The sequence below is a fragment of the Squalius cephalus genome (genome assembly GCF_949319135.1).
Source record: "Squalius cephalus genome assembly, chromosome: 17".
NCBI lineage: Eukaryota > Metazoa > Chordata > Actinopteri > Cypriniformes > Leuciscidae > Squalius > Squalius cephalus.
The window spans coordinates 1,446,809-1,474,610 of record NC_137138.1 but is presented as its reverse complement, the minus strand read 5'-3'; the positions used below and the strand labels follow the sequence as shown (position 1 = coordinate 1,474,610).

General features: G+C 37.4%; 1 protein-coding gene across 1 annotated transcript; it reads left to right on the top strand.

The window, feature by feature from the left end:
• Positions 1-1,220: 1,220 nt before the first annotated feature.
• Positions 1,221-7,782, top strand: LOC307144748 (uncharacterized protein; the record flags this gene model as incomplete). Its single annotated transcript, XM_079847309.1, has 15 exons — positions 1,221-1,284; positions 2,011-2,073; positions 2,423-2,493; positions 2,734-2,850; positions 3,044-3,167; positions 3,251-3,316; positions 3,956-4,027; positions 4,242-4,613; positions 4,716-4,817; positions 6,145-6,377; positions 6,461-6,639; positions 6,980-7,073; positions 7,159-7,509; positions 7,612-7,729; positions 7,775-7,782. Exons 4-15 carry the CDS (start codon positions 2,791-2,793, stop codon positions 7,780-7,782), a joined length of 1,779 nt encoding a protein of 592 aa, XP_079703435.1. The 5' UTR covers positions 1,221-1,284; positions 2,011-2,073; positions 2,423-2,493; positions 2,734-2,790.
• Positions 7,783-27,802: the final 20,020 nt, after the last annotated feature.

The following is a 27,802-nucleotide window of genomic DNA, read 5'->3' as shown; positions in this document are numbered from 1 at the left end:
GTAATGATTATCAGAGCTTCTCTGTGATTTAGTCCCGTCTGAATGTGCATCTCAGTGATCATGACGGACAATGTCAGTAAAGATTTACCTTCAGTAAAAAGGTCCAGACAAATGACCTCAGGTGATACTAATCCGGTGCGAATAGACCCGCTGTAAATATACGTAAATATTCCATCATTTCCTGTTTAAAAGTAGTTTTCCGCAGTTTTTCAAGTATGGAGGCGCTTGAAGAAGCATCAGTGTGTTCTAGACGCTGGAACGAGTCTGTGGCAAAACTCAAGAGTTTCACACACACCATCAGATCAGAAGAAGATCGACAGCACTCGTTAGAGGCACGAAACATCTTTTAGCGTTAGAGTCTATTACCAACACAATCCAATCTGAAGTTAATTAATACATCGTTCAACCGGACATAACTGTTTCATATATATAAATATATGTTATATGTGTTTGCACACGTCAGGAATCAGCGTAACACACACATGAGGACAGGAGTGACGGCGATGTGTAAATCGAGTTACTCTCTCACTTCTGCTAGTTTACTGAGATCTCTTATCCAGTGTGAACTGGCCATTAATATTACAGACGTCCTGTGGTAAAGTACATTACTCCATCTAGCCTTGTAAAGTTAATCTTGTTAATTAAGTAAATGTTGGAACCAACAAGAAGGGCATATTACAGAGATTATCAAATAATCATATTTTGATCAACAAAAATGTCAATGCAATAAAATGAAGAAAGAACAGAGAATATTGAGTTTGGTTTGTTTCTTTGCTGTTACATCACATGATCGTGGGGAATTCCATCATTCCAATGATCCTGATGTTGAGTAACTTTTGTTGTTTTTCTCCTAGTGTTTTAATGTATATACTACTCTTGTCTCATGGCTCTGGGGAATACTTGATTCTGATTGGTCAATCACACCATCCAGCATGTTACTGTTATTCCCAGATAACAACCGCTGGAAAAGGGTAATGCTCATCAGCGCTGTACACTAGCTAAACATGATTCTGTGGGGAAGTAAATACTACAGAAAAGCAAATGTAATTTCTTCATGAAAAAGTGAGTTCAGGCAAGATTTAAAAAAAAACAAAGTAAATCCTATATTAGTACTCTATTCGCAACCTGGTCTCATGGGAAATACGTACCTCTGCACACTTTTTTGCAGCGCCACAAATATGTACCACCCGGTACGTATTGCTACAGTTTTGAAACACAAACGTCCACTGGAGTCGCTAAAGAGAAGGACTGTATGTGACATTGCGATCGACAGTCAGAGCAGAGGTATGTGGTAGGCAGGCCTATATCCCATTATCCTAAAACTATTTTATTTTAGTGGTAAATGTTAGTGATATGTGTTGTTTTACTGAATCATGTTTGCTGTAATGGTAAATGTAACGTTAGAATCACGTGAGTGCTCATGGCGTCGGTAGGACAGGCCCATAGACCGTATATAAACGGGACAGGCCTGGGTGATTTAGCTGAAGTTCATAAAGTTACATGCGCATACATCCTCAGAACCCCGGCAAAGTAGGTTTTATCCAGGTCATTTTTTCAGTAGCCTAACGGTAAATGTGACGTTAAAATCATGTGAGCACTCTCGATGAAAGCAATGCCCTTCGATTAACTTAACGTTACATATCCTGTAGTATTTTTTTGTAGTTAACTTTTGGTGGATAACGTTAGTGAGCTAACCCTGAACTGTCTGAACGATAAATATTTGCAAATACACACTATTATCATATCGTCAGTTATGAGCGCATCCATGTTTGCAAACAAATGCGAGATATGCATTACTTTAAATGTAGATGAGCTTAATCTGTCGTATAGAACTACAGATCCCATGAAACTGTCGACCAATTAAATACGTGATGCCATAATACTGCGTGTACAAACGTGTATTGTTTTATGCACTACGTGGTGTTAATATTTTTTGTTTTTACAGTAAGAAACTACATTTCCGTGTAGCCAAATGCCTTACATTAAAAACAATTTTACATGTGCTTGCAGGTTCCAGTCATATCAAAGAGGAAGAAGATTAAAGTTTTTTTTTAGCCTATCAAGGAACAGGAGGTTAGTCTTTTCATGTAGCAACAACTTGTGCCATAGCCATAATTGCATATGAGTGCGTATTACTACATTTATTTATATATTGTACATGCATTTTAATGTAGCAGCTTTAATGTAGTTGGATGTTTCCGCTTTCCCAGCAACACTAGCCAAGCACAACAAGCTCTAACAATTGTTGCTCTTGGCTTTGTGAGCCTACTCTGCCTGGAGTTTCTATGGTTTATATAGCAATTTGGTTACAGTTCCCTTGCTAAAATATGCTGCGTTGATTTGTTTTCAGATTGTCACTGACCCTGTATTTTCTTATAAATGTATTGTTTTTATAAATTAATTATAAACTTCATTTTAACAGATTTGAATGATCAGATTGAGATCATCTGTAATCTCACTATCTCTCTGCCTCTTGCAGTACAACGCAGACAGGTGAGTTGATTAATGCTAGGCGGTTGCTCCGCTTTGGACCTTACACACTCGCATCACCAACGCATCAGAGGCACCCAATTACCTAGCATTGAAAACATTTATTTAAGCACTGCCTGGGTAGGGAAAGAAACCTCATCAAGGTTATTTCCCACCTTAACCATGGACGTTAAACCCTCTGCAAACCACTACCCATTTATTTTCATTTGTTTTTATGTGTACTTTGTTTTTTATGGTCCTCAGGTGTTAAAAAATAAATGACTGAGAGAGTCACCTGATCAGCCTACACCAGAGAAAAATATGGAGGAGGAATTACACCGTGATCTTGAGGAAATAATGGCTGATTTGGAGGAGATGCAGGTATTTTGTATAAAATTAAGTATGTAGCACGCATTCTGCATCAAGCAGTATTTCACTAATGTGTGAAAAGAATGAATCATTGGAATTTTTTGCAACTTCCATAAATTATATTCTGAATCATATTATTGTTCTACTTCTTAAAATGTAAATATTTCGGAGTCATTGTTCTACCTCTTATGTTTGAGTAATACAGAGTGAGGAAGCAGTCAAAACACCACCTAAAAAACAAAAAAGAAAGAAGACTGATCATAAACTTAGGTGGAAAAAAAGAGACCAAGAAGGATTCTTGGTCTATGAGAAGCGCAAACCAAAGAAAGGTATGGTTTGAGGTTTTAGATCCTTTGATTTTTCATTAAGTATTGTGTAAATCAAATAATTTTTTCTGTTTACTTTACTCTAGACCGATCTGGACAACCAGTTGCCTCAACCATTGCCTCTGCAAGTAACCCTCAAGAAGTTGAGCTCGGTAAGTAATTGTTTTTGTTGATTTCATGTAGGATTGTGTTCAACTAAATACTGTTTGCTGAAAAAATATTGCTTACTAGGCTATTACATATCTTTGACATTTATATCCTGAAGTCCGTCTATATTAACAGACAGGTAATTTTGTAAAATACATTTTCATATGAGCTGCTGTACAGAGGAAAAGAGTTCCCCTCTCTATTCCCTATAAGTAATCCCATTTCATGTTGATTTGCATCTGTTCTGTTGTTTGTTGTTGGTTGCATGACCCATACACAAAAGATATATATTTGAAATATATTTTCAGGATATATTTTGGAATATATGCAAATATTTGAAATTGGCCCAATAAATATATTTCATACTTATATTTCATATATTTTTGTTATATTTCAGAATATATTTCAATGTATTTGGAAATATATGCCACATATATTTTCGACACTTTTGGGGACCCATACAGAAAAAAATACATTGAAATATATTCTTAAATATAACAAAAATATATGAAATACAAGTATGAAATATATTTATTGGGCCAATTTAAAATATTTGCATATATTCCAAAATATATCCTGAAAATATATTTCAAATATATTTCTTTTGTGTATGGGGATACTTTATTAAAATTGTATAATTCTAGAAACTGCAAGCACATCTGAAGCTGCAACTTCCAAACAACATTTTGGAGATGTAGATGCACACCAGATTATTGGTAAGTTTACCTTAAATGTTTTTAACCATCGGAACTGTATCACTGTCTTCACAAAGTCCCTCTGAATGAACAAAAGTGCCAACATTTTATGATAAATGTTAAATGTACAAATATCCGAGAGATTACTTGTTTAATGTTTTGTGAGTTTGTGCTCTTGGTTTACGAGCTTGTAACAGGTAAGGAGTTGTAATGTAATTTTATTTTTTATTGCAAGATTTACAACTACAGCTACTCCAAAATGCAATGGATTGTGATGAACCCAGATCAGCAGCATCTCATGATTGGGCATTGAGGAAAACCTTGTCTGAAGAACGCTGGCATGAAGCAAGGCCAAAACTCCTTGACAGTTTGCTTGCTTCAGACTGTGTGCATTATGGTCCTTGTGATCACTGCAGCTTGAAAGAAGCAGTCATCAGGTGCAAGGACTGTTTCCCGAAACCCCGTTACTGTGGACAGTGTGACATTTCTACGCATCAACATCTTGTTTTTCACAACCGAGAGACTCTTATAGATGGGTTCTATAAACCTCTCCCACCATCAACTGCTGTGCAAGACCTCAGTGGCCAAAACGTCATTTATGAGCAAGGTAAGAAGTACTTGAAAGCTTATATATAAATATATTTTATATATAAGCTTATAAAAACTTGAAAGTTTTTATTTTAGTTAATATATTTTTCCTTTCATCTAGTGTGTTTGCTGCCCATTACACAACCTGACAAAATTTGTGATTGTGACCCTCAAAACCTGGCTGTTGTAGCTGGACGATCAGTTGTACTCATCTGTATAAATGGTATGACTTGCAATGTTTTGTATTGTATTTGTCTATTGGCTTAACCTGCTGACTGATGTCTGAAAAGTATCAATGGCTGTCTTTACACTTGGCATTAACATGCGACCTGTATCCGGATGTTGTCCACATACACATTGAAAAGACAAGTGTAAACGCACTTCTGATGGGAATGTTATCCGATCAGTGTGTCCAGGTTCGGAGGGAGTCGAGGACGCATTGTGATCAGATCTCAGTGTAATGTAAATGCAATGCAGCCATCGTGTCTGCATTCACAGGTGGACGTCACACAAGACCCACCCACTGTCTTTACTCCCCCTCCTCTCTCCAGGAATTGGTGAACGTAGCTGTGTGGTTTTTTGATACAGACGTGTGCGAAGTACATCGATTCGCAAATGTACTGAAATGTTTGCTTTTGCACCCTAAAGTTGCAGAACCCTAGCCTGACGTCATCATATTCAGATTCTAGTCAGAATATGAGTCTGATATTGCTCCGTTAGGCTCGGATTATGGAGCTTGTTTCAACCGAAATGCCTCTGCACCCAATTGAATAGACCTACAACCAATCAGAGCAGAGTAAATGGCGTATGTAGGAAGGACGACAAAAACATCTTTCTGATCGACAAATGCCTTGATCGCGGTTCTCTGTTCCTCTTTTAAAATAAATGCGCTGTCGATATCTTCTATGACAGAAGACATATTAGATGGCGGAATCTACACATCTCAGTTCTCCAGCGGCAGCCGTCTTTGTTGTAAACCAGTGGTTCTCAACTTCTCCTGCAGGGACCCCCTGACAGGCTATGTTTCTGTTTTAACCCTGAAATGACACACCTGATTCAATTCCCCAACAGGAATTAGTCAATTAATCAATTAGTCAACTACTCATTAAGCCTTTAATTAATTGAATCAGGTGTGCCATTTCAGGGTTAAAATAGAAACATGGCAGAGGTTGAGAATCATTGTTGTAAACTAATTCAACCCAAGCGCTCTTTGGTGACATAGATTATTACGTTACTGTTGATCATCTGTCCATCATTGTATAAAGCCCGTCTTGACAACTTTATTTTTCCGAACAGGCTGGCATCCAGGCTAGCAGAACCCACCACTTCAGGTCGACCGGAGCAATCCTTTTTTTTTTTTAAATGTGAGATCCGATCTGTTATCCAGATACAGAAGCCACTTGATGTGGACAGGTGTAAACACACCGTGTCCCGATTGGCTTATTATCCGATCTGCTTGAGCAAATCACAGTGATCGCATGTTAATGCCAAGTGTAAATGCAGCCAAAGTGTGTTTACTATTTATTTATTTTCTTTTGAAATCTTTGCAGGTCGCTATGACATGTTCCTGCCAGTGATGAATTGCAGAGTATGTCTTGCATCATGGACACCTGAGGTGGTGGACCTGTTGTTTAGTGGTTACTGGCCAGGCACTGTCGAGTTTCAAACCATATACCAGGTAGACCTCTTCGCATCGTTTGAGGACCTGAAGATCACTGCACCTGGGCTTTCAAGACAAGCCTTTGTGAAAATGTTACAACAGCGCTCACAACAATTTGGAAGGGTAAGACTTGGAAAGTAATTTGTTTTCTGCATTTATGTAAGTCTTACTGGCATGTCACTGTATTCAAATTTTTATAATTTCAGAGTGGTAACATTTGTGGCAACGTCTTCCAAAAAGCTTTCCTTGAATGGACATACTGTCGTCATAAAAGAGAAAAACTCTGCGGCATTGATCACTTCTCTTGCCCAGCTTGCACCCCAGATACAGTTGCTGTGTCTGCTGATGGAAACAGAAAACTATACAGATTCAGCAAAACAAAGGGGTATATTATAACATTTACATTTAATCATTTAGCAGATGCTTTCATCCAAAGAACAATAAAGCAATCAGACCAACAAGAGGGCAACAGTATACACGTGATGTAAAGTCTCAGTTAGTCTATTACAGTACACATAGCAAGGTATCATTTTATTTTTTTAATCAGAAAAATAAATATAAAAGTATAGAATAGAAAAGAAAAGGTAAGTGCTAGTATTAATTGGTCAGCTGCTGACGAAAAAGATGTCTAGACATTTTTTTAAAATCAATATGTTATTGATAACATTACTTTGTCCATATTTCTTTTGAATATTTTTTGTCATTAACATATTTTCTTCCTGTAGGGCAGAGGAACAACCATTTTTTGATGGAGTTTTTCTGGCTAATGACAAAGATGTAGCAACATTTGTTGATTGTGTTCGTGAGAAGACCATTCCAGTAAGATATTTGTCAAAAGATTTGGGATTGTACACAGTGAATCAGGATTTAGTTTGTATATATATTTGATATGACACTGTTACAGGTACATGGAAAAGGCATATGTGGAACATCAACATGGGCTGCAGCCAGGGAGACCTCTAAAAAGACAAATACCAAATGTGATGAAGAGGGCCTAGAGGTGGCAGTTTGCAGGCACAGCATATTGCTTAGAGGTCTGAACATGTTTAGGGGCGAGATATTTGCGTACCCTCTGTTTCTGCAGAAGGAACTGGCAACAAAAACAAACTGCCAGTTCTTCTGCACTGACATCATGTGTCGGTATTGGCCGTATCTGCAAAAGGTGGCTCAAGCTTTCCCTGAAATGCAAAACTTAACTGAGATGAAGCCATTTCTCTCAGTTATGCATGCAAAGGGGCACTCTACAAAATGTGAGGTAAATGTATATTTTCGAACAATATGGTAACTAAGCCTTTTACCATTTTGACATCCATGAACTTGATATTTTTAGTTTGGACATCTGGTGTGCATGCTGTAGGTGCAGTGGGGTGGCAAAAACCAAACGGGGGCAGGCACAACGATTGGTGAAGAAGTTGAGCAAGTGAACAGCTTTTTGTCCCGTGTGGCTCTAACTACAAAATACATGAGTAAGGCTGGTAAGTGGTCCTTTTTTACAGTTCTCATGTATTGTGCTTTGGTAGCATTGTAATTGTTAAAACAGCTTGCTTTTTTAATTTATTTTTTATTTTTATTTTTTTATTTCATTCATCATACTCTGTGATTAACCACTAATTGAAAAGCACATTTAAGCCTTTCATCATTGCAGCACGAGTAGATATGATCACATTGCATGCCAGAGGATGGAATGAGCGAAAGAAAAGAAACCTGCACAAGTACTTGTCTACACGGTACTTGAAGGTAAGTACAAAATAAAAATTTCATCAATGAAGGTTAAATTTCAATTAACTAAAGTCCACTGATACAGTATGTTGTACATACTAAGCATCTAATAATTTCAGTATTGCCGAAGGTTTGTGTGACTTTCCATTAATTATTCTTTTGAGACTATCCAAAAGACAAAGGAAGTCAAAGAGGACATTGAGGCTATAAAGAAGTGCACGCAAAGGTCTGATGAGGAACTGCAACAGTGGGTCACTGATGTGAGACAGTGGGCAGTTGACAGTAAGTATGTACTTGTTGCTGTCTCCTATCGATAGAAAATTATCATAAATTAAAAAAATATTATGCTGGTTTCTGTTTTAACACCTGACCTCTTGTGGTCATACCAAACAATATTAAAAAGCTTATTATGATTGGAAAACTGTGTTTTTAAAGGGGAACTTGGTAACTATTTCAACTTAATAAAACCGTTTAGAAATCATTTGGATGGTTAAATAACCTGTTCTGGTGACAATGGTGACTTTCCCCGCACACCCCAGCGTTCCCAGGCGGAAAACCAACCTTGCAACATGGGGACTAACGTCCCGGTAAGTTGGAAATATGAAGTCTCATGAGAACCGAGAATGATCGAAAAACACAAACTGCTTTACGGCAATTCAACATACACACACACACACTCCCATCATACTGTGTGTGATGTATTACCCACCTCGGTAGAAAAAGCTCCACGCAATAAAGTTGGCCGGCTCCGATAATAACAAAGGCACTTGAGCAGCGGTAGAAAGGTAGACGAGTTTGCCACAAGTGAGGTTGTTGTTTGTTTTTTTACGACAGTGTTGTGAAATATACGCCTCACAGCAGTAGGGGGAGCTCGCTGAGAAAACATGCGACAACAAAAGTGGAAATCAACGAAGAAATGGCTTGAAATGCCAAGTTAATAATTAAACTTGGGTGATGTAGCTTTCTCCCTCAAATTTATAATACTTATTCACCCTTGAAAAATGAGCAAACTGAACAAATGTTTTCAGATTCTTTGGCAGAACATTTGTGGATGTCCTTTTTTGTTTTTACATGTGTTCCTACTACATTCTTCTTATTGAATCCTCCTTTTACCATATTTAATGTATAAGGTGTTTTATAGAAATAGTATAATAGTATAACCTTCACAAATACTTTACAGCACCAGATGATCTCAGAACAGATGATCCAGTGGCGTTGCAACATCTGATTGAAGGCCTATTCTTGGGCATCCAGCAGAAAAAGGGGGATCTGTATCGAGTAACCGGTAAGTAGCCTCCATGCCTTCATGTACTTGTGGAGTTCATTTTAAAATGTGATATCTATAGCTATAACTAAGTAATTTAAATTTGATCACATCTTACATCATATTTGTCCAATGTTACCATCACCCAACTCCCTGCATTACTTGAATGTTGGCCACATTCCAGGTTATTTATTATGGTTAAATGACCAGAGGTGTAGTCAAAATATTCTACAATTGCATTTTTAGTCATTGATGATATGTAAGCTTTATAACATAATTTGTAAGGTGCCTTTTGGATGTCCATTAGCACAATGACTAACTTTATGCATATCCTCAATTCTTTTTGCTGTGTTTTTTTTTTTTGCTGCAGACCGTAACAAACAGCGACACAAGATCCGAAGACGGATTAGAGAGGATAAGAAAAAGCTGTATAATGCCATATCCCAATACAATGATCTTCCAACCACCACAGAATCTGTAGATTCAATTGAAGACCTTCTGGCAACAGAAAGCCCTATCTGGCCTTGGGATTCTGGTATGTAAAGTTTGACATTGATAATTTTAGTGAATCTTCATTTAAACATTTAAACGCTTACCTCATTAAACTCCGACTTTCAAAGGAAAGAGGCCCATGTGCTTTTCATTTGTTTTGGAAAATCTGGGACAGACAATATTACATTTTTATTTTTAAACCGTTTTGTTTTTGCCAACTCTAACTACACAAGAGAAAGTGAGTAAAGGTCTGACTCCTCAGATTAATGTGTCAAGGTGGCTCGCCCTTTCCTTTTCCACACTGTAGATTCAACACCAATCACTTGTTGCCTATGTTGTAGGGACAGAAAATTGTACCATTATTGGATTTTACTCCCAATAGGCATTAAGAGGTAGTATTTTAATATGGTGGTTAATTCAATTGGTCATTTGTCTTCATAGAACCTGACACTTCCTTAGGTATGAAGAAGGTTTTTGACAAGGTGATGCAGCTGGAGAGACTGATTGAGGAAGAGGCTATAATTGTAGAAGAAATGAAACAACATTGGACTCATCTTACAAGAACCTGCAGGGCCTTGAAGGACCAGGCTAGTGTACTATCAGATGACCTGGCCACACAGAGTGAGTACTAATTTCTTAATGCTGTTTACTTCATATAGTTATATTAAACTGCTTGCAGATGATACTTCATACAAACTGCCATGTTGATGTTTTGGTTAATTGTCTTTTTATTGTATATCCCAATTTGATTTTTAGGCTACCCTTCAGGACTGTCTGGTCAAGCTTACCATGGCCTGCACAGTGCTGTCCTCCAAAAATGTGAGGAGCTCAAAACAGACCTGGTAGCTGTGAAAGAAACCTACTCCCAAATAGTGGTAAATGGGAATGGTGGAACTGTTGTTGAAGAAGATGATGATGATGATGATGAAGACCCATATGAGCATGTCTCCACAGATGCCTCTACAGATGATGAATTATAGATTCTCTCCTCTCCACTGCACAAACAGGTCTCCTGACTCCGAGTAGCTCAAGTTAGCTGGGCCCAGTAATTGACTCTCCCTCCTTTCAAAGAAATAACTTAAATCTGAGGTTCTCTGGTCTAGTCAGATAAGTTCGTGAATCTATTTTGAAGCCAGGCTCTCTCCCCATTGTAAATAATAAAACCTTGAACCTGAATTTTCTATCACTGCCTGACTGATTCTTAATTTCTTTAATAAAACAATTATCATCATTATTTCAGTTTGTTATAAGTTGTAAATTTTATCTTGTACACGTTTGTTCACCACATATTTTCTACGTTGACAAATGGATGAACAATAGAATACACTTCTTTTTTTTGTTACAACACATGGAAGATCACATGTAATACATAGTCTAGCTGAACTTGCAAACCTGATACTGCACGCTTAGTGATGTCATTGAACCTTTTGATTATAGGCTTAATAAGTGAAATGGACTATAATCATGGTTAATTATTTAATTTGCCTTTTGTGGCACAGATAACACCATTTTTGCTTTTTAAAAACCTGGATGCAAACAACTGTTGGATCATGACATCTACCATATGGACGGTGCCATCACTGAGGATGGTGAGGGGAAAAAAATGAAGACATCTCATGGATGACATCACACAAACATACTGACAGATAGGTAGAGAATGACCCCATTTTATTTGTATTCTTGTACCACTTTCAACTATTTTGCCTGTACACAATTATAATTGTATTATAATAATACAAATATACAATTATAATAATACAACTTTTCCAAAATGCTTTGGGGAAGTGGTTGCAGATACTATGAAGGACAACATGCATCTGTTTTTACTTTGTCAAAACACACATAGGCCTATAGGGTAGGCTAGTCTTATTTTTAAGCACCTATTGTCAGCATGAAAGAATAGTAAAGTCATTTATAGGAAAAACTATTTCGGTTATTCTATAGTTGTGGTAATATAAAAATTATAGTAATATGTAGCATTTATTACCAGTAAATACTATAATACAGTAGCCTATACTAAAATGTACTATAGTAAATACTAGTTTCACGTCCGAAAGTATAAGCAAACTAAATACAAACAACGCCATATTCACCCAAATACCATTATTCATATGAATCGTATTAACCCTTGCTGCTAACACAAAATGCATGATTGTTTAGCTATGCTAACAGCACATTTTTAAGCACAAACGGGGGCAGTTTAGCATATGGCCAAACAAACGTTTTAAAACTTCGGCTGCAGTAAAACCTTTATTCTGCTTATAGATGGTTTTATAACCCTACTTAAAACGACCTATTTTGCCAACAGGACGAGCTGCGGTGCTGCTAATGTTTTTATTAAGCTACTCCAAAATATCTGAAATAAACAAACAATCTTTCTTTTTCTTAACATATATCATCTAAATACAGTGTAAGTACGTCTTCGCCTGTACTATATGTTTGATATATTCCGTAGATGTATCTTTTTACAACCCTATTTACAGCAATACTTTGCTAACTGGAAGAACTACAAATATGACGCTAATTTGTATCAAGCCGCATTGCGCTGCTATAGGGAATTGTAGTTTAAATCAATATAACTTATTACTTAGAAATCGGAAGTTATAAATACTGAATTAAGACTACACCTAGGGATATAAGTGCATGTTAATCGCATTTGTGTGATAATATTTTAAATATATAACTGCTAAATAGGTGAAAATCAACTTTGACCATAATTGACTGCACCCCCTTTAAGTGACTCTATCCACAAGAGTATAGTCACACAGCTAAAGTGAAGGGCTCTTTATAACAATTGGTCCCATGCCTGTAGCCCCTTCTCTTCCTGAATGACAAGGCTTTCAACATGTGCTGAGGTCACGGTTCAGAGGTCAATATTTCAAAGCAGGACCCATTTCTAATCTTCAAACTGCCATATATTATTCTCCAGGCCGAGACCTTTCCAAAAATGTATTTGGGTTAGTCCTACGTCAGGCTTTAATTTCAACATTTCATGGACACAGCCCTGTCCCGGGCATAGTTTCAGTGAGGCCTTTGGAGGCTCAACCTCCAATCCCACAGGCAATGCCCTCACAATTGTGTTTATTACAGTAGTGCACATATTTATGTACCCCACCTAAGTAAAATATGCACTATTTAAGTGTTTTTGCACGAGTCATGAACTTGTGAGCATCTGCATTAGTCTAGAGTCAGCCAATTATGTGTCAGCCAATTATGTGTCCAAATGGTACTGGGGGTTCACACAACAGGAAATGCTATCACAATTGTGTTTATTACAGTAGTGCACATATGCACTATTTAAGTGTTTTTGCACGAGTCATGAACTTGTGAGCATCTGCATTAGTCTAGAGTCAGCCAATTATGTGTCGGCCAATTATGTGTCCAAATGGTACTGGAGGTTCACACAACAGGAAATGCTATCACAATTATTTCAAAAGATCTGTATGTACTGTATATAGCATATACAATGTAGGCAATGAATAACAAATCAATAACTTTGTTTATGTTTGTAGTAATTTTATTCATTATAAAATACAAAATTCAAAAAAATGTTTAATTCATTATTCAAGAAGGGAGGAGGGCTCCCAGGAGTCCTTCCATTTGGTCCCACTGTAAAGAGACAACGTTTTGAGTCAAGATTTACTGAGTAACTTAAGTCAGGCAAGCAAAATGGTATATCATTTTATGAAATATAACTATTAAATAATATTCAAACATTTCAGTAACTGTTGACATTGTTAATGTTTAAAATGTTGTGTATGTAATAAACTGTACATTAGTACACCTACCAGGTCTTGCATGGAACCCAACAAATGAGGACCTCCTCTGTTCCCTATAGAATAAACACAAAAAAAATCTATCACAACACAATATCCAGCAAGGTTTGTCTTGGCACAAGTCATGCAATTATGGTGGCAGCAAGTACAGTCTTTATGTCTGGAGTCCTCAAAAGATACTTTGTTGGAAAATATTAAAGCTACACTGTGTGATCCCCCCCCCCCCCCCCACCCCGGTAAAAACCAGTAAAAAGTTATATGACTACCCAGTGAATATTAATTTATGTTCCTTTCAATTCCGAGTGCGTTTTAACTCCTACGGTGGCCGTATTATTCCAAGATTAACATGGCTTCCAGTTCAACTTCGTCCATGAGTATCACTGAGTGTAAAACGCGAAAGGCGGAGCTTGAATTTGCAGCTATGTCCCTCTTTGGCGAATGTATTTTCAAGATGAAGGCGCAACATCGCTGCCACCATTCGAGCGACTCACTCGTATGGCAGATTCTACGCTTACGAGAATACTTAATTAGTTGGTGGAAGTAATTGCACATGAATGAGCACGTATACTTTTGATAGAACAAAGTGTTTTTTGCTAAGAATCAACTTAAAAAGATATACAGTGTAGCTTTAATATGTAATAACATTTAAAAATAACATTTACTGCTGTAAGATGGTGTTTCAAAGTGGTACAGTACAATATCATATACTGTCTGAGGGGTCTAGTAAATTACATGAAAACCTTGTGACAGTTTCTATTCATGTTGACTTTACATTACCAACTTTTCCAAAGAGTTATCAATTTTTATCTATGCATTAATGTTTTCAGGGTTTCTGCAAGTTTCAATAAGTAAAATGTAAGATTTGTAAGACATTTTTTAAGACCATTGTGAAGGGAATTTAAGACCTATTCCACATCAATACTTGCAAAAAAGTATGAAGCTATGAAGGAAAGTCAAAGTCAAATAATTACTTGAAAAGTACATTAATTTACAGAACTGTGTGTGCAATTGTAGGTTTTATATTGGTCAGACAGACAACAAAGAACTACAACAAGTACCATTCAATAAATTCCAACATAATTAAGACCTACCTAAACATTTAAAACTTACTACGTAATACCTTAATGTATTTAAGGAATGAAAATGTACTTTTTCTACATATTTGATAGTAACCGAAGTATTGTTCGTATAGCAGTCTACATCATATGAGCAATACGTAAAGCCAAATTATTTTCTGTTATTGTAAAGTAAACTTTGTATGTATCTTGTTTGTAAAAATGGTTACAATAGTGCTCACTGCATGAACACTAAATCCAGATTATTGTTTTCCAAACATCTAGTTGTCGAGTCAAGTGCTCAAACAATGCAGATATTTTTTTTAAAGCAGTCTTAGGCTGTGTTAGCCTGGTAATACCAAACTCTGCTACTTCGCTTTGCTTCGTAGACAGAGTCTGGCATGGCATAATTGAAAAGCGTTTTCTTTCTCGCGGGGGTCGCTTGTCTGAAGCTTAAAATCATTGGTTACCCGTAAGCCAATCACATAACGTTTGGTTATGGCGTGTGTTATGTGCATGCTCAGCTGCATCGAACTTCCAATGTAAACACATGTATGATGCGAAACCAAAAACATCGGGCGAAATACCGGAGTGAACATGGCTGTGAACGACTTTTGCAGATTATGTGAAGTAAAAATCTACGCATCCACGGTACAATCAGCGTCTAAAAACACTTTCGTGGACACAGGGCCTTATTCATTGTAGAATCAAAAAGGATTTAAATATTAATAATGAGTGAATGCGAGTACATTGATATAAAGCAAGACAGTTGAAAAGGCTTTAGAAAGACAAACCTCTCTCACTCTTCTTTTCAAAACCTTGGAGTAGTCAAAGTTGTTTTGCCTCACTCTCCTACAGCATTCTGGACATTCATCTGAAAGACAGTCAATATAACATTGAAATAAGTATACCAATATACCAGTATAGACAATACCTAACTGTGACGGCAGAATCAATGTGTAGTTGATACATCATATCATTTTAAATAGAGAAAATGTACTTAACACTTTTTTTTTTGCTTCATCTTGCTGGCTACCTTCTGTTGGACTGGATCTGTATAAAAAAACATACAAGATACCTTTTATTAAACACAATTTCTGTCAAGACCACTATCGTCAAATATGATTGACAGTTAGCATATAGTTTGGATTGGTGGTATGGTTCTGTTCTGTGCAAGAACTCTCTGCGCATCCATGCAGCCTAACATAGAATCATAAGAGCAGACATAAATGTATTGCAGATATCATTAATTCATTTTAATGTACAATATAATTAAGAGAATTTAAGTCTGATTCAGGGGTAATCAGAATGCTATAATGACTGACGAGAGGAGGAGCTGGGGATGGAGGAGGGTAATTCGCTCCTGAGAAACGTGACAGCTGCTGATTACTGAAGGAGCTTATATATGTATACAGTAATAGGCGTCGTATTCCTATAGGTAGAAGTGGATCAGCTGATGCGAGCTTGACTAATGTGACCTGCCAGAACTGACGCTATGCTTAATATTTAAATACAGTAAGTTATTACTAATTTAGAATATACAGTATCGGTCAAAAGTTTGGATACGCTTTCCCATTTCCCTTGGATGGGTAGGTGGGTTCAAACTTTTGACTGGTACTATATTAAAAAAACATAGTTCTGTGATAACATACTTATTAACATAGTTCTAATAACACATTACTGACTAATAAGGAAATATACTTCACTTTGTCTTTTTTTTGCTTTCTGGCCCCAGGGTCTTGTGGCTTTTGATGAGCCTGTGGTATCAGTGGCAGTAGCTTCTGGAGTGGCATTGGTGTCAGTGGCTTCTGGAGTGGCATTGGTGTCAGTGGCTTCTGGAGTGGCGTTGGTGTCAGTGGCTTCTGGAGTGGCATTGGTGTCAGTGGCTTCTGGAGTGGCATTGGTGTCAGTGGCTTCTGGAGTGGCGTTGGTGTCAGTGGCTTCTGGAGTGGCATTGGTGTCAGTGGCTTCTGGAGTGGCGTTGGTGTCAGTGGCTTCTGGAGTGGCGTTGGTCTCAGTGGCTTCTGGAGTGGCGTTGGTCTCAGTGGCTTCTGGAGTGGCGTTGGTGTCAGTGGCTTCTGGAGTGGCATTGGTGTCAGTGGCTTCTGGAGTGGCATTGGTGTCAGTGGCTTCTGGAGTGGCATTGGTGTCAGTGGCTTCTGGAGTGGCATTGGTGTCAGTGGCTTCTGGAGTGGCGTTGGTGTCAGTGGCTTCTGGAGTGGCATTGGTGTCAGTGGCTTCTGGAGTGGCATTGGTGTCAGTGGCTTCTGGAGTGGCGTTGGTGTCAGTGGCTTCTGGAGTGGCGTTGGTCTCAGTGGCTTCTGGAGTGGCGTTGGTCTCAGTGGCTTCTGGAGTGGCGTTGGTCTCAGTGGCTTCTGGAGTGGCGTTGGTGTCAGTGGCTTCTGGAGTGGCGTTGGTGTCAGTGGCTTCTGGAGTGGCATTGGTGTCAGTGGCTTCTGGAGTGGCATTGGTGTCAGTGGCTTCTGGAGTGGCATTGGTGTCAGTGGCTTCTGGAGTGGCGTTGGTGTCAGTGGCTTCTGGAGTGGCGTTGGTGTCAGTGGCTTCTGGAGTGGCGTTGGTGTCAGTGGCTTCTGGAGTGGCGTTGGTCTCAGTGGCTTCTGGAGTGGCGTTGGTCTCAGTGGCTTCTGGAGTGGCGTTGGTGTCAGTGGCTTCTGGAGTGGCGTTGGTGTCAGTGGCTTCTGGAGTGGCATTGGTGTCAGTGGCTTCTGGAGTGGCGTTGGTGTCAGTGGCTTCTGGAGTGGCATTGGTGTCAGTGGCTTCTGGAGTGGCGTTGGTGTCAGTGGCTTCTGGAGTGGCATTGGTGTCAGTGGCTTCTGGAGTGGCGTTGGTCTCAGTGGCTTCTGGAGTGGCGTTGGTCTCAGTGGCTTCTGGAGTGGCGTTGGTCTCAGTGGCTTCTGGAGTGGCGTTGGTGTCAGTGGCTTCTGGAGTGGCATTGGTGTCAGTGGCTTCTGGAGTGGCGTTGGTGTCAGTGGCTTCTGGAGTGGCATTGGTGTCAGTGGCTTCTGGAGTGGCGTTGGTCTCAGTGGCTTCTGGAGTGGCGTTGGTCTCAGTGGCTTCTGGAGTGGCGTTGGTCTCAGTGGCTTCTGGAGTGGCGTTGGTCTCAGTGGTTTCTGGAGTGGCGTTGGTCTCAGTGGCTTCTGGAGTGGTGTTGGTCTCAGTGGCTTCTGGAGTGGCGTTGGTGTCAGTGGCTTCTGGAGTGGCATTGGTGTCAGTGGCTTCTGGAGTGGCATTGGTGTCAGTGGCTTCTGGAGTGGCGTTGGTGTCAGTGGCTTCTGGAGTGGCGTTGGTGTCAGTGGCTTCTGGAGTGGCGTTGGTCTCAGTGGCTTCTGGAGTGGCGTTGGTCTCAGTGGCTTCTGGAGTGGCGTTGGTCTCAGTGGCTTCTGGAGTGGCGTTGGTCTCAGTGGCAGTGGCTTCGGGAGGATCAGTAGTTTCTGTGCTACTTGTGGCCTTCTTCTGTCTTTGAAAATGAACTTGCAGACAAGACAAACATCACACACACAAGAAAAATTAAACAGTTTGCCTTAATCTCAGTGCCACTTTATTCCATATAGCCAATGACTAATTAATTGAACCACAAGGAAGAGGACCTGCGCGCGAGTGATGATAACAGGCTAGTATTTATAATAAGATTGATTTCTACATTACAGGTGTGTTATGTTATGATTAAAAAGTAAAATTAATTATCTACAGTCTATATCAACAAATATAGTCATCGAGTTCCCAGTCAAGGTAATAATGTCTCTTAATGTCTGATCAGAGCATTCTAGATTTTCTGCCTACTTTTTATCTAGCTTGTTGACTTGGCTTAACTGCTAAAGAAAACAATTGGGTGATCACATGCTGCTATCCTATTATGGCTGAAAGTAATGCTCATACTTTGCATCAATAGAAAAATAAAGATAATGATACTTGTCGGTTCACATTCCTTTGGGTTCCTTAGGGTTACCAGTGTTTTCAGATTAATCCAGAGCTTCATATTTGTAAAAAAAATACTTACTCTTTAGCACAGCTTCATACATATGTTTAACCCTCTGAAGCAAATCAGGATCCAAAATATAATCCCCTCCTAGGATGACATCGGCCACCAAGCTTCCTTTACACTTCTTCCCCAAAAGGAGTATGGGGAAAAAATCAAGGGCAGCAAGTTTGTCAAGCTGAAATAAAAACATTATTAAATAAAAAAAACATGCACCGAATACAATAATTTAATTTAAATATTAATTTCATGACAACAGTTTAATGGTCATATTAAATGTACAACTCATATCAAGGAATTCATTACTAATTACTAATACTACATGTTTCACCAGCCATGTTTCCATCAAAATTTGGGGAAAAAACATCCTCAATTTAGCAAAAACATTTTACAGTCGCTTGAGGTGTTTTTTTTCTTTTTCAAAAAAGAGTTAATGTGCTGAATGGAACATGGTAACAGCTTTGCCCAAGTTCTGACATAAAGAACATTTAAGTCATATCACTGATCAGCTGTTTACGCAGTCAGGCACAATACTAAGCGGGGGAAAAGAAACTAACCAGGAAACCCTCAGTAGCGGCGAGCAAAGAGCCCAGCACTAAATCCCCATCTGACATGCGGTGTGGGAAATGTGGTGTATGGGAAACCGCTTGGGCGGTGTTGCTCGGGACCCTGAGTCTTACTGATCATGGATCAGCCTCTGGAAGGTGTGAGGCCGGTAACGGCCCCCATAGCACCGAGGTCCCATCTCCTGTTGTTTGCAACCCAAAGCTGGTGGGAAACGGGGCGGGTTAGGGACAACTTCAGTGTGGGAGGATCCCCTCGCAGGATCTTAATTAATTCCCTCCAACCCAGTTGATAGAAATACACCTGATTGATATTTTATACTTTTTTGAATCATTTCAAAAATTCACTTGACAATTACATGGAAACATGGCTATTGAGTGATAAACTTTACTGTGTTAATTGACTTAGCTTCATAAATTCCTATTAGAATCCTGAACTTTGACCTAACCTTACCAACACATGGCTGCTATTGAGAACAACTGTCCTGTTGTTGTTTTTCTTGATTGACTCCTTCCATTCATTTTTTTTATTTTGAAAGTTGCATCTTTTCGCTGCAACTTTTGATTTGTATGGCTGCAGTTCTTTGCAAAGTGGGCAAGCCTTGTATGCAACACTTATTAGGGTGTTGCACCCTAGACACATTTTCTTAGAACTTCCTGGCATCTCTAAAATGAAGTAAAAAATTAGATTAAAACCTTAATACAACTTGTTTTTGGAACATGAGATCCAGTAACAAGAGGTAGAATTCTTTAAAACTAGGTTGTTACTATAAAGGGGTTAGTACTACTGGCTAACCTAGCCACTTGCTAATGCCAACTGTCACGTGTCACCTATTAGCCGGGACGTCCGGCCTAATTGATTTGTCCCATACGCGACGTCCCTTGTCCCGTTTATTGTCTGCTACGCTGATCTAACCACTGACTGATAAAACAGAAACAGCAGCAGAGTTACAAGCACATGTAAAGTCATGTTTTTCCTATTTCCTGTATGATTGTTAAAAGGCGCGTGACATGTCTGGGGTTTCTCATTCTAGATTTATGCAGTAACGTTAGGCCAAGTTATATTGTTATTACTGACACATCATGAGTCTAATGACAAAGAAATGCATCAATTATAACATTTAAACAAAACGTGATCATTACTTATTATGAACCTCGTAACTTACCTGGACAGAGCGCAATGAGAAATGAAATCACTAAAGAAATCACCCAATCGCAAAGCGGACTGGCTACGTCTCCATAACAACGGATGCTTAGGATCACGGGTAATGCTGGCATCCACTAATTAATTAAATTAAATTTATTAAATTTATTTTAATTAAATTACTACCCAAAGCGAATCCCCGTTCTCACAATCGAAGGAGAAACAATTAAAACTGATGGTATTAGGCGATAAGGCTCATGGGTTATTATGTATATTACTGTTAGATTTGGCACACCAAACCGATCGAAAAACGGTATTTCTCAAAAAATAAACAGCAACTTTTAGAAGCAATAGCCGTAGCACAACTCTGCAGTCTCGTTAATTAACGGGTAGAATATATTTACTATATTCTGACTGGAATGAATCACTGACGATGAGAAGCTTACAGAATATAAATCAATAAAAACAAGGACAAAAATATCTCTGATTAAATGTTGAGTATGTAGTGCTTAAAGTAAATAATAATAATAATAATAATAATAATAATAATAATGACAAATGAGGGAGAAAAAAAACTGTTCCCGAGTGGCAAAAAGAAAAACGTGGTGCAGACACAAAATATAGCCTACTTCCTATTGAAATAGCGACATTAGATCGAAAGTCGTGCTGAGAGACACGAAAAAAGGGGAAATTTGTGTTCAAGAACACGAATCAATAGTTAATATTTCGTGCCGTAAGAATAAACAATGTCACTCTTTAGCTGTGATTTCAACTTTTCATATATTCCTCTATTTTTCTGGGAGTGACTATGTTTTATTATTATTGTTTTATTTTATTTTTTTTTTTTTTATTTTCATTTTTTTTTATGTATTCAATGCAGTGCTGTTTCTTCTTTGTAAAAGGAATAAAAAAATAAAAAAATGTCACTCTTTAGCGACTCCAGTGGACGTTTGTGTTTCAAAACTGAAGCAATATGTACCGGGTGGTACATATTTGTGGCGCTGCAAAAAAGTGTGCAGAGGTACGTATTTCCCATGAGACCAGGTTGCATAATCCAGTCAGAAAATAAAGCTCCTCAGTAAAGTAGACTTGAATGAATAATTAAATGATGCATTTAGAAACTTGTTTCTCACCTGTGAGGAGAAGACTATAAAGATAAATTCATGCAGTGAGAGTCCTAGTGTCAACAGTAGATACAAGAGAACACACTGAATACAGAGAACACACTGAATACAGAGAACACACTGAATACAGAGAACACACTGAATAGAGAATACACTGAATACAGAGTCTGCTCTGCTCTTTTCTAGTGGCAGAGACAGGGGGAGTGGCTTCTTGTTATCGGGAGAACACAGTCGGGTAGGTAAACTCACTCTCAGTCTAACCAAAGGCTGAAAGACTATCATGTACAATCTCCAGAGGCGGTGAAAGAAGAATGTGGAGCTAAAACTGTCCCTCTCGCATGTGTGTTAGACTGGTTTCGTTCTCTGTGTTGTTTTGCACATTTCCTCTATAAACGCTTGTTTCACACATCAGTAGTTTAACAGATTCCCAGTGTAGAGATGGTAAACTGGTGTTATATAATGATATTGTCTTGATCTGGTAATAACTCTAGCTGCTGTATTTTGCACTATAACTGTAGTTTGTTGATTGATAATGATCAGGATAATCTAGTAATGCATTACAGTAATCCAGTCATGAACGCTTTATGAGCTTTTCTGCATCAGAAACATGTTCTGTATTTTGGTGTTTCTGAGGTGAATAACGCTGAAGGATCAGCCAGATCTTTAACTGGACATGATGAAGAAACACACACTGATGCAGATTGTTTACAAGAGATTCTGTGGACAGGATTATGGACAATCAATAATATCATGTTATTTATGATTATCAGCATTTATTATAAGAACATTACTGGTCATCCATATCTTTAACACTCTCTGGTAACTTGGATAATATACAGATGTAATTTCGTCTGTATATAACAATATGTCCAGATTATTAATAAGAATAACAGTGATGTCTGTCTGATACACAGGATTGATCAATATGAGATTAATATATACTGTTGGTTTATTAAAGCAGAGGATGATTCTGTCTGGAGTCTCTTACACACCTCATGTAATTATCTAGTGTTTCTAACATGTTACTACATCATGTTTGGTAGCTTATAAACTGAGAGTTGTGGTAAACATAATAGAGATATTAAAGTACTAATGTACAATCTAGGAAATATTGCTCAAACAAGCAATGAAGAGGAATTGAAATGTGTTTCTCTATATCAGCACACTCGTCTGGCTTGGTCTTGTAGTTTCATATCATTCGATTTCCTCTTTGTGAAGACATTACACAGTTAACACAAAACACACCCAGTCAGACGACCGGCTCCCTTTTGGTCCTTCCCACCAGCACACACTCCCTGTGTGTCCCTGCGCTCATGTCTCCTAGTTACTGTCATCATATAAACATGTGTTCTCCTATCAGCTCTGAGAAACACTTTACCTGTAGAAACAAGATGGTCAAGAATAACGACTTTAATGCAGTCAGGTTCCTCCTCTGGTCTGAGGTGTTTTCTGGATGTGTCCTGGTGTGTCCTGATGTGTTCTGGCATGCTCTGACTGTCTCGAAGCCGAAGGTACAGCAGTGAGCACTGAAACAATAATGTCACATGGTAGCAGTGCTTTCCCACAGAGCACACTCTAAAAATATGATTTACTAAAACAATTTGGTGAAACATTTTTACACTCAAAGCTGTAAAATCAATTAAATATACTGTTCGAATTGAGTAAATGCAAGTAAAAAATTAAGTAAATCTCAGTAACTGCATCTGGTACATTAACAAATAAAATTGAGTAGAAATAATTTAACATTTAAACGTTTAAAAAACAATATTTATGAGTAATATTAACTGTTTTTATGAGTAATATTAACTTCTTTTATTTTCTCCAAACCTTTGTAAAATAGTATTCCACACAACCACCAGTATACATGACATTGGCCTTTATTGTCGATGAGTAGCTATACAGCAATACAGCACATTTTACACTGTTTTAACATGTATACAATATTGCCTACATTTAAACTAATTTAACACACATTTTAAAAGTAAAAATGAAACATTTAAACCTTCAGGTAGCCGAATTCAAGTGTAATCAACCACTCAGTTATCCAATGTCCACCGGATCAAAGCTGGTCCTCGGACTCATGTAGGCCTATATTACGCGCATGAACGCAGTGACAAATCAGAGGCGTTTCAGAGTCAACATGCGGAGAATCCGCTCAAAATGTATGTTCAGAATCAGCGCGAGCTTTCTCAGTTTGTGTAAATCTACTTATGGTTCAGAGTATTTATTTTTTTCCATATTCATTTCCCACATGTCTAGTACAATTATGTGTTTGTTTTATTAATACAGTATATACTTTTTTCTTGATATACCCCGAAAGAATGGAAGTGAAATGTGACAACATGCCCCATAGGTGGCCATGACCATATGACAGCTTAACCCTCTGGGCTTCTTCGCCCGAAAACGGGCGAAAACTTGAACGTTTCGAATTGTTTAATTTTTTTGCTTCATCGGATGGGGGTGAAACTTGGTGACTTTTCTTTTATTACCTATATGAACACACAAAAAAATCAAGGAGATGATTCTGATATGTTAAAGGGTCGTAAAAAAAAAAGTCACACTTAGCTTCCTCCCGCCCGAAAACGGGCGACATAGGAAATGAATGGGAAATACGAAAAAATAGGAAAACTCAGAGAAACTTTTGGTGGTACAAGCTACAGATCAGCCACTGTGCTGAAAAAAAGTGTACAGCAATGAAGGGGTGACACTCTAAAACATCAAGAGTGCAAAAAAGACACCCTCCCCCCCACACACACACACCCACACACACAAACACACACACACACACAGAGAAATGAACTGGTTAGACTGAAACAGCAAATTTTGCCCCAAACTATATAAAAATGATATAATCATAATAACTCCAAAACTATAGCAAGGAGAGTCAAAAGGTAGGTATCGTTTGAAAGAACTCTTTTTAAATTTTTTGAAAATATAAATTACATTACATTTGGACATTGTCCCGCCAAGAAACGGTGGATAAAAGACAATATATATATATAATTTTTATTATGATTTTGCATATCTTTCATATTTGTCATGGAATAACTCAGGAAGGAAATAAGGTAGGAGGAAAATTCTTTTTTAGTGAAGTCCCCCTACATGTTAGCTGCATCTGGATAAAAAAATAATAATTTTTGGATAAAGGAATCAAAAATTACAGCATTTTGAAAAGAGATAGCCTTTTTGTACAGTCTTTCACACCCCCTCATGGGCAATTTTTTCTCCATGAAGAATATCTTGTCATAAAAGCAATAGATTATGTTAATTTTGGGCTCATTTTAATTGTAATAATATGCTGTAAAAAATGAAGTGCCATTTTCAATTATCTGAGAATGTTTCATGAGCTGTATGATGTTTTTGACACATTGCAGTACATTATTTTATAGATTATGAAAAAAAGAGAAATTCTATGTATCAGCAAATAACTCAGCAATACTTAAGAGTTTTTCAAAGTGGATACATTCACTGTAAAGTTCAGACTCTAAGCTTTCAAATGACATCAACTTTGTGTTTATCAAGGCAAGATTTTTGAAAAATATGGTAATAAATATTTTCGCAGCTAGGTGGCGCCTGCTGGCGGTACACTTGGTTTTAGAGGGATTACTCAGCACTCGTTAGGAATTAATACATTTAATTAGATGCATTAAAAAGCTGAGATTCTAAGCTTTAAAATGATATATAATTTGTGTTGTTCCATTCAGTGGTTGATTAGTAATAAATTGTTTTCTTTCCGAATGGGAATAAATCAAATAAATAAATAAATAAGCTATAGGCCGCCTATGGGCGGTTATAGGACATGACACAAATTAATAAATTTTGAAGCCACTAGGTGGCGCTCTTCTCACTTGAAATATTTTTTTTTTTTAGGCCTGCACTCTAATTTGATGTGAAATGTTGCATTTATTGAAAAATAAAATAAAATAAATAAAATAAAAATATATATATTAATTCTAATGGAAAAAATAGCTCATAAAAATTGCATATTTAATGCAAAGTATCATAAAAAATTCTAAAAATTCTATATAATAATCAGAAAACATTATAGAACAAAACAATATTTGAATGGTTATCCTAGGACAAAGTTAAGTACAATTTTAAGGCTTCGCCCGTTTTCGGGCGGGAGGAAGCTAAGTGTGACCCAATTATGAAGAAGCCCAGAGGGTTAAAATGTTATCCGATCTAATAAAAAAAAATACACAAAACAAACTAAAATATTTTCCAAATAAAATACAATTAAAAAACTTTTTCATATAAAATAATGGCAGTTTTTAATAATTAAATATAAACTCATTTTTGAGTTTTGACTACGAACACAGGAAAACACAGCTATACAACATAGTTCAAAACAAATAAATAATTAGTAATTTCTGGACATTGACTCTCAGTCTTTATTCACCTTTTTCTCACGTTTTCTCAATAAAATTAATAATAGTATAGAATATAATAGCATATTTCTAATAGGGGCACATTGTAACGCAGTGTTACAACATGCCCTCGCCTGCACAACTGGGATTTAAACCCTGCGAGTGTCTTCTGCTAGTTAGCGAAGCATTAAATAACTATCTCAACTGTTAAATAACATCTTGGAGATTAAAATAATATCAGATTTGTCTTATTTTAAATAAACACAAAAAATAGAGATGAAAAAATAACTTAAGTAAGAAATGTACTTTTGCTATGGTTTAATAAATGTCTATGGATATCTTCCAAAAAAAAAAAAAAAAAAAAAATTGGCGGATTTTTTTTTTTCTTTTCTATATAGTGTTGATATGGCAACTAGTAAATAAACAAAGTTCCGTCATCCAAGCATGTGCGGAAGTATTTAAAACAAGCGTGTTACAACTAACCCCGCGTTAGGTTGTGCCCCGCGCTCCCCTACATAAGAGATTCACTGTGCAGTGCGGACAACTTCAGTGTTTATGGCGAGAGTTTCAGTGAGAGTGCAGAACGCGGTAAATAAGTGATGGCTTAAGCACTACTGACATAAATAATAGTTCGGTTTTCCATGCTTCAGCGGTTACATGATTCACACTGTAAAGTTTAAGGAGTGATAACTGCATTTAAATGAGGGAGTGAATCCGCTAAATTATAGTCCTGTGAGTCATGAAATTGGACGATTTGCAATAGCAACATGAGAATGTGATAACCATAGCAACATTTTGTCGTCTAATGATGTTATGATTTTTGTTACACTTTAGTAATAAGTTGACATACACCTTGCAGAACCTCCAAAATGTTATTATTTTTATTTTTTTTAATAATAAGGATCATAAAAACTTTTCTTTTTTTTTTCTTTTTTTTTTACTGCCCTGAAAAAACTTTTTCACATTATAGATGTTTAAGTAAAGCCTAGTCCACAAGACAAAATAAAAACACAAAATACAAGAAAAATTACATAAGCTTGATTTTTAATACTGTGTGTCATTACCTGAATGATCACAACTGTTTTTTGTTTTTGTTTTTGTTTTTTGTAGGCTAATGGTTGTTCGTGAGTCCCTTGTTTGTCCCGAACAGTTAAACTGCTCAATGGCCTTCAGAAAAATCCTCCAGCTCCTGCACATTCTTTGCTTTTCCAGCATCTTCTGTGTATTTTACTCTTTACAGTGATTGTATGATTTTGAGATCCATCTTTTCACACTGGTGACAACTGAAAGACTCATACACAACTATTACAAACACTGCAAACATTCAGTGATGCTCAAAAGGGAAACATCCATTAAGAGCCAGGGTGTGTAAATTGTTCTTATTTTGTTTAAGAATTCCTTAATTTAATACTGCCCTTCAGAGGCTAAATAAGATATTAACATACTGTATAAAAGAAAATAAGAAAAATGTACACATCACCATCTTCTTGCTCAAACGTTTACCCCTGGCTCTGAATGCATCGTGTTGCATACTCTTGAGCATTACTGCAGATTCTGAATATGTGACCAATCATTATGCAGATATCCACCATTTTTGTCTGACAAACAAACCAAACCAAAACCAAAAGGTGTGTATTGACATCTTTTTGCATTTCTAATGTTCATGTTCATTTCTAATGTTTAAATCGTGCTATAACTAAAATAGATGATCAGTTCACATGCTGCTAATTTAAAATCCCTAGTTTAGCTTTTGCAATCATCCTCTGTGCATTTGATGTACAGGCTATAGCCCCACTCGATAATGCAGGTCTGACTGGGAACTGTGTGGTTGATTGATAGAAATGACTGCATTCTAACTCTAAATTTGTATTGTCATTAGTCATATTTTGTGGGTCCTACTAGTTTACAACAATGCGAATGACTGGACATAATAAACATTTTATAAAAAGAGACCAGTTGCATTGCATTTGAATGTGGAATTTGAATGATTAGAAATTAAATTAATTGATGTGTGACTATAGCCATGCACATGTCCAATGCACATACA